This window comes from Rhizopus microsporus (genome assembly GCF_002708625.1).
Source record: "Rhizopus microsporus ATCC 52813 unplaced genomic scaffold scaffold_28, whole genome shotgun sequence".
Lineage (NCBI taxonomy): Eukaryota > Fungi > Mucoromycota > Mucoromycetes > Mucorales > Rhizopodaceae > Rhizopus > Rhizopus microsporus.
This window is the reverse complement of record NW_019671943.1, coordinates 141,574-149,913: the sequence shown is the minus strand read 5'-3', so window position 1 is coordinate 149,913 and position 8,340 is coordinate 141,574. Positions and strand designations below refer to the sequence as shown.

Sequence of the window (8,340 nt, the reverse complement as noted above, 5' to 3'; positions counted from 1 at the left end):
TTTTGCCGGACTTTTTGACAACAGATTCCTCCCTTGAAATCGACAGTACATGTAAGCAACCAGTCAGCGTGGTAGCTATTGATGAAGATTCATCATTATAGAAGTAAAACATCCGTGTTTAAAGCTGATCTGTCTGTGTTTGATAAAACGAATGTATCTTAGTGCTAAAATAAAGCGCACTTGCCCTTATTATTTACTAATGACGCATAGAAATAAATATGATGTGTAAAAGAACTATTGAGTTTATTGATGTTTATTGCACTTTAGCAACTTGAGCATCTTTTCTATTTTCCGGAAATTCAAACCCTTTCATGCACCTTCCATTAACATTGATAAGTGCTCTCTTTGTTGAGGAGACATTTCCGACAAGGTTTTAGCGGCCTGGCAAAGTGAAGAAGCAGGCGCGGCAGAGCCAATAGCGAAGAGAGACGCACAGATGGTAAGAATAACAAACTTGATTTGCATTTGAGTAATAAAGTATAAATCAAAGAACTGTTGTGTCCCTTTTTTTAACGAAAAACATTTCTTCTTTTTTATACTAAAACAGATTCATGTAGACGTCGCTGCCATGATCATTTATTATTGGCTCTAAGCATAGTTTACTATTATTGGTTAGGTAGGTGTGCATGTTTCTTTCTGTTTTATCGATCATGTATTCATAAATGCATAAGCAACATGAACTTTCCTCCGTATGTTGATCTGCTTAAACTGATGAAATAACGCTGAATTAAGATAAAAAGCACATCTAACACACGTTTTGCTTCTATAAGCAAAATGCTTACAATAACATTGAAGATGGAGAATTGTAAGTTGTACCTACGGATAAATAAAGAAATTGGCAACAATGTCATTTTCTTTATATAAATGACGAGTTTTAATCAGTTTTTTGTCCAGAAGTTTAGGACGTAAGTAAGATCAGTGTAGGACCAGTACTCGAAAAAAAGTTGATTGATCTTTTTGTTTCATTATTATAAATCATTCGAAAGTATAAGTTTTTCAATAGCAGCTATAGATCACTGTTGGAAAGAGTGGGATAGTTTGTTCTTCTTTTAGGAGAAAGGTTTACTCTTTAAGAATGTATTCGTGTTTATGTAAATATATACTCTTAATACTGCTTTAATTTAATAAACTCTCTTGTTAATTTTCTCACCTCCTTTCTCACGTCTGTCTTTATCAATTATCAATGGCGCATTGAAACGAAAACATTGAAAAATGTATTTGTAAAGAGAATTAAGCTTATTGATATTTTATTGCGCTTCACTAGTTTTGGGTAACGGTTTCCATCCGAGGTGATATGGTATCTTTTCTTCCAAGGTAGGATCAGGAGTAGCAAAGCCAAGGATGGCAAGAGAAGCGCAGATAATAAGAAGAACAAGCTTGATTTGCATTTGTATAAAGATTAGATCGTTGAAGAAACTTTTATATCCTTTTTTACGAAAAACATTGCTTTTCTTTTATACTGAAACAGATTTATGTAGGCATTGTTGCCATGACCATTTATTATTGGCTCTAAGCATAGTTTACTATTTTTGGTTAGATGGACGTGCTCTGCTTCTCATTTATTGATAAATGCATAAACTACATGAGCTCTTCTCGTGTCTTGATTTGCTTAAACAGATGAGATAACGCTGGCTTAATAAGAAATTACTAGGGACACGCAAACCTGTAGCCGTATACTCAGTCCTGGCCCTCGCTTGAGCTTTACAATTTTGCGTGTCTTGTGAAGAAAGGAATAAAATAGTATGTCCTGCCTAAATAGAATGGTACTTTTTCGTTTAAATTTTTATATAGATAGATAGACAGTACTTAATACCAACTTTAGTTCTATTGCTATACTATTGTGAAGCTTCATCACATCTTATTGTATTCATTGTTCTCTACATGCCTCAATGCAGCTTTACTATCAACATCGAATCATAAATGTTTTAATGCAAAGATTATAAAATTTATTCATCATTTGTAAGTCAGTATTTATTCTTTATGGTGAAATTCATCGATAAATCTGAAGTAAACCTTGCCTGCATGAGTGATGCTGTTTAAGCTTTATTGCATAACTTATTACGTAAGATTATAGCATATGTTATGCACACTATTCGTCGAGAGTGTGTACATAATCTTTTACTGTATGGATTCACTATTAATAAAGATTACAGTCGTTTATTTCAACTTTTTGTACGGGACACGCAAAATTGTAAAGTGCAAGTGGAGATCAAAACTAAATATACGGTTACAAGGTTGCATGTCCCTAGCAATACCCAAGATAAAAAAATTATAAGCTATGTACGCCCTTTTGATATAAAAAGCAGTCAAATGCAGTGCATTGTTTATTATACGTGAATGCGCTATGACGCTAAGAGAGGGGTAGAGGCAGCTTTTACCGCTCAATGCATGGTGCATGTCATCTATAGACTGCTCAAGCCTTATTTATCTTAATTTCTGAAATAATATCTCGACTGTAAGTAGATGGCTGAATAAATATTACTAGGAAAGATGCATGAACATCTTTTATTGTAAGATTTTGAAAATTTAGCAATGACATCTCTGCTATTTTGTTCTTCAGCATAGGCTTCAATGTACTTCCAGTACTTTTTGTAATATCATCTTTTTTATTGATGCTTGGTTAGAGCAGCAGGACGTTTATTGATGTTTATTTTTACTACTTAAAGAAATCTTCACTTTGTTTGTAACCGCCAATATCTCCATTCTTTATAACAGCTAAATAGCTAATAAACACAGATATCAACAAATATGTTCTAATAACACTTTCTTGAAAAGTATCAAATTAAGTTAACTGTTAATGATGATCGAACTATCAATTGTAATTGAATTATATCCAATGGGATGGCGTATACGACTGTCTCTAATAGAAGCCTGCTCTGCTAAATAGAAATCATAATAACTTTACTTATAACAAAGTATTAAAAAGCTGAGCATTATGTTTTTTTTATCAACACTTTCTCTACGATATATAGTCATTGGCTTTTAAAAGCTTTCGAAGATTTTAAACAGGTTTTAGATGACAAGCACCATGAAAACTGCTGTAAAATAAAAGTATAAAACAAGTTGTATAATATAAACCTCTTGTATTTCTATGGAGGCGACCATAAATCAACCTTGAAAAACGCTTACGCTGTTGAATAAAGCGAAAAGCTACGTTTAGCGACAGAATAACCTTTTATTTAGACAGGCTTAGTCGGCTGTTTGTCCTGGATTGCAGACGCCGTGAAACTATCTTTGTATACTCGAAGATTTAGTATATTTCAAGCTGTGGATAAGCTGCTGTTGAACGCGGATTAGAATCGTCTAAACAAGGATAAAAAAAAAATCATAGAGATCTTTTTAGATCACAGTGATATTTTGGTTGAAGTTAGGGTAACAGAGGCATTACACAGCTTTTGACACTGCTTTCCAATATATCAAAAGAATAAAGGACAAGGGATACGAGAAAATAGATAGGCTGTTTATTTAGAAATGATCATATACTGTTTTATGGTTTTGACAGCATCAGAAATTATGTCAATATCTGATCTGTGCTCATTTTAAAAAAGTAATACTACGGCTTCATTATAAGCCTATGCATGACTACTCTGAGATAACTAATTCGCTTGTTCTAAAGCTAACATATGTTGAATACAGGGACATGACCTTTAATGTATTTGTAAGCTGTTTGTTTGAGTGTTGGACAGGAATCAGAAGTTGAAGTGATGAGAAATATAGAGAATGATGAATGAATGTACTTTGGTGAAACTATTGTTATGCCTGAATTCTGTAAGTTCCCTTATTAACATTTCCTCTTTCTTCTCTTTCTGTCCTTCTTTTGGACTTTTACGTTATATCTCAAAAATATATACTTTCTATATTTACATATCTTCTTATGTGTCTACCGAAAAATACAGTATGAAACCACATGTTGATAGCTAATGACAAGTTTTAATTTCTTTCCAGTGATTCCAGCTTTGGGTGCCTCATGATTTGACGAAATTGACTGTTGAGTTAGTGCAGAAACCTAGGACATGAAGTACGATCAGTCCAATTATCCTTTTTGGACGCTGCTCGAAATAAAGCTGTTGATCATTATCTCCCCATACAGCACTCAAAATTGTAGATCTCTCAATGATAATGACGACGTATTTATAAAGCACTACTGGAAAGAGTAGAGTGCTTTAGTATGCTCTACTTTAGTTTGAACATGTAGCAGCCCATAAAAGAAAGGCTTTCTTTCTATCTCTTTTTTTTTCCCTTTATCACTGTCATTAGTGATCGAAAGGAAGCAGAACACTATAATGTCATGGGTCACCTAGTGAACAATAAGCACTCATTTATGGATTTAAATGTAATGAGTAGAAATTATTCTAAAGACCCCTGACAATAGTAAATATAGATTATTTTTTTATTATTAAAATGCTCATCTAAAGCCTATCTATTATCATTTGAGTCAATTCATCTTTATTCCCTCATTCTTTTTTATAAATAAAAAGCGCATAAAAGCACTTATCACAAAAGAAAAGAAAAAAAAAAGTAACTCATTGATAAAATATGAGTCAGAAAATGCTGAATTTCATTTATCTCTCTTTTTATTTCCCTTATCTTTCTTTCTTTCTTTCTCTTTCTTTTTTTCAATGTCTCGACGACTTTGTAGGTCAATCTTGGGATTAACGACAAGAGGCTTATGTAAAAGAAAATATCATGTAGGTCAAAGACAGATTTGACATATATTTCAATCTAATCTATTTGATCCAGACTATTCCTGAGCAAAAGGAAGTTCGTGTAAGTATAATTCATTTGGCGCCTGATAGTCCTGTTGATGCTGTTCTTTTTAGGAACTACTGGTCAATGTCATGGACACGACGCCCAGCAAAAGGGAGCTTCAGCACTTTTTAAAGAAATTCGGAAAACAAGACTCGTTTGGTTCACCCCGAGACTATGTCAATGCACTTTTGGCACCCTGTTATCATCAACTGGCACTTACAAAAATTGAAGGACCGTTCGAAAAGAACGGATGGCAAAATGTGGGGAAGACGTTATACAAACTTCAAAAGCTAGGATTGACCTCGATCGTGGTATCTGACAATCCTGCCTGGACCTTGGCAGAGCACACACCAAGTGAGTTGAGAAAAAGAATGGTCCAAGAGAGCATGACCCTGGTGGAAGCAATTGAACAAGAAGGCGGTAGAGCCGCCTTGATCTATGGACCCACACTAGAACGATCTAATTTTTCATCAACGTCCATTGATGTCAATCTAGACTTAATTTTATCAGCCATTAATAACCATCAGATACCCATTGTTGTGCCCATCCTGACCGAGGCAGAGGGCAAGCAAGTACCTGTCGGGGCTAATGATGCACTACTGGCACTAACACAAAGACTAGCTAATCAAGCACTCGATCCAAAACTGGTTCCTTCCAAGATTGTGATTGTAAATAAAGAAGGTGGTATACCCAATCACGAAAGGCCTGGAACAGCTCACAGTTTGGTTAATCTTCAAGAGGAGTATTCGGATATATGCACTGCATTCCTTAATCAACACCCAGAGTGGCAAACAGCGTATCCAAACATGCTGGAAAATATGACGACGATTCGTGATTGTTTGCAGCAGCTACCTGTGACATCCTCTGCTGTCATTGCGCCTACATCATCTCTGCCTTCAGCATTGATCACTAACCTTGTAACAGACAAACCTCTCTATTCATCCTCTTTACCCATCACGGATCATACCCGAATCAATCAAGCCAAGACGACCGTCCTTCGACAGGGCGCAAAAATCAGCAACTTTCAGCAGGTGGGCGACCTCAACTTGCCAAGGCTTACTGAGCTTTTAGAGGCCAGCTTTCAGAGAAAGGTACATGTCGAAAAGTATTATGCACGACTGGAACAAGTCTTGGCAGGCGCTATCATCGCTGGAGATTATGAAGGAGCAGTGATCATGACAAACGAAAGACCAAACCCAGATAGTTTATCCTATGCATACCTTGATAAATTTGCTATAGCACCCTCAAGTCAAGGTATAGGGCTGACAGATATCTTGTGGAAACGAATGTGTGATGCATATCCTGAACTACTCTGGAGAAGTCGAAAGGATAATGGAGTGAATAAGTGGTACTTTGAAAGAGCTAGCGGGTACCTCCGTCTCAAGGACTGGGTTTTATTCTGGCATGGACAAAATGGACATCACAAGATACAGGACTATGCTCAAATTGCAAAATCTATTCCTCCTTCCTTTATGTAGAATATTACGCAATACAACATCTTTCCAAGTTTCTTTTCAAATGACGTTAAAATATCATTTTCTTGGTTATCTAGAACTTGTTTTATAACCTTTTATAGTTATGCACGACGCATATAGACTTATAGCAATGACCACCACGTCCCTTTTTGCATAAACTACTCATAAAATGTTATTTTGCCTTTTTTTTTCTTTGAAAAAAAAAGTCCCCTCTTTTCTTAGCAATAGAAATAACCTCCTTAATAGATGATTTTCTATGTATTCACTCATGATAAGAACTGGAAGTCATAGACCGTCTTATTTCTAAACATACCTGAAGTTCTCGGATGTGGAAAATCATCCATTGCAATAAAATCCGACTGATTATGTAAGCTACCAAAAATAGAAATAGTATGTATCACTGTCAATAAAGGTTAATTTTACACAAAAGCAAGAACAGACAGTAAAAGGAGAGTTCCTGTTGACAAATAGAAAAAGAGACAAAAAGGTTCATTGGTGATATTTGCTCTTTTTCACTGTGTTTGAACAAAGAAAAAAAAAAGTACTGTTCTATAAAGAGCGACAATGAATTGGACAACAAATGAAAAATAGAGTTTCAAGTGGCGCAATTTCATTTTATATATAAAGAAACTATAGCTTTTCCCTTTTACCCCCTATTTTTTTTTCCCTGAAAGTCTAAATGCAACCAAGGGAAAGACATGCCGAACTTGTAAAAACGATGAGTGACTTTGACCGAGAGGACATTGGAGAAAGAGTGTCTGAATTAGCCAGTGACCTGAGAGATGTCAAGAATATATTAGTGACAGGAGGTGCAGGGTTTATGTAAGTCAATAAAGCAAACGTACACAATATTCTAATATAGGTATTAGAGGATCATTTCTTGTTAGAAAGCTTGTCGTACTTTATCCAGAGTATCATATTTATGTAGTAGACAAGTTGGATTATTGTGGATCATTGCATAACTTGAAGTCAGTCAGAGAGTTTCCAAACTTTACATTTGTTCGAGTAATAGACTATTACAAAAAAAAAGAAGCACATAAAGATTGACAAGACAATAGGGGGATATTACTTCTGCGGATTTTATTACATTTTTACTTAGGGATAAAAACATTGATGTCATCTTTCATCTGGCAGCACAGACTCATGTTGATAACTCTTTTGGAGATTCATTTGAATTTACAAAGTAAGAGAAAAAAAAAAAAAAGAGTATATGTCATAGTAACCATTTTGCAGGAACAATGTCATGGGAACACATGTCCTTTTAGAAGCCGCCAAGATTAGTAAAATTAGACGGTTTATTCATGTCAGTACAGACGAGGTCTATGGCGAAGTTATCAATGGTGTAAGTACATATTGTATATATATATATATATATACATGACTAGACTTGCTCATTTCACAAAAAAAAATAGCCTGATTGTCCTGAAGATACCATCCTATCCCCATCTAATCCTTACTCTGCCACCAAGGCAGCTGCTGAATGCCTTGTCAAAGCATACCACAAATCTTTTGGTCTGCCCATCATGATCACTCGATCGAACAATGTCTATGGACCTTATCAGTATCCTGAAAAGATCACATCCAAATTTGTTTGTAGTTTACTTCGTGGTGGAAAATGTTATATTCATGGCGACGGACATAATTCAAGAAAATATTTGTATGCAGCTGATGTAGCTGATGCCCTCGACATCATCTTCCACAAGGGAAGTGTAGGCGAAACCTATAACATTGGATCGCCTCTGGAGATATCAAACTTGGAAATGGCAAGAAGATTAATACTCTTGTTTGGATATAAAGAGAATGAAGTGGATCAACATGTTGAATTTGTTAGAGATAGAGCATTTAATGACCGAAGGTATGCAATAGATTGCTCAAAACTAGAGAAACTTGGATGGGCACCTAGGATGAAGTTTGAGGAAGGCTTATTAAAAACAAGTAAGAATAAGACAAAAGTGATGTACATATATATTTAATATTTCTTCTAGTTGAATGGTATAGACAATGTACAGATACTTGGTGGGGCGATGTAAGTAGTGCACTTATACCGCATCCATTTAAAGTCATTCCTGCTTATGATGAAACTGCCATTTAAATGAATAAAGAAAAAATAGAAAGC

General features: G+C 35.2%; 2 protein-coding genes across 2 annotated transcripts; both read left to right on the top strand.

Moving 5' to 3' along the window:
* The first annotated feature begins 4,605 nt into the window (after positions 1 to 4,605).
* Positions 4,606 to 6,700, top strand: RHIMIDRAFT_81884 (DUF619-domain-containing protein). The gene is made up of 2 exons (XM_023615741.1): positions 4,606 to 4,688; positions 4,741 to 6,700. The coding sequence occupies exon 2, from the start codon at positions 4,839 to 4,841 to the stop codon at positions 6,225 to 6,227; it is 1,389 nt and encodes a 462-aa protein (XP_023461679.1). The 5' UTR covers positions 4,606 to 4,688; positions 4,741 to 4,838; the 3' UTR covers positions 6,228 to 6,700.
* Positions 6,701 to 6,942: 242 nt separating this feature from the next.
* Positions 6,943 to 8,316, top strand: RHIMIDRAFT_208735 (NAD(P)-binding protein; the record flags this gene model as incomplete). Its single annotated transcript, XM_023607083.1, has 6 exons — positions 6,943 to 7,046; positions 7,094 to 7,229; positions 7,283 to 7,407; positions 7,458 to 7,566; positions 7,637 to 8,159; positions 8,210 to 8,316. 6 exons carry the CDS (start codon positions 6,943 to 6,945, stop codon positions 8,314 to 8,316), a joined length of 1,104 nt encoding a protein of 367 aa, XP_023461678.1.
* Between the last annotated feature and the right edge of the window lie 24 nt (positions 8,317 to 8,340).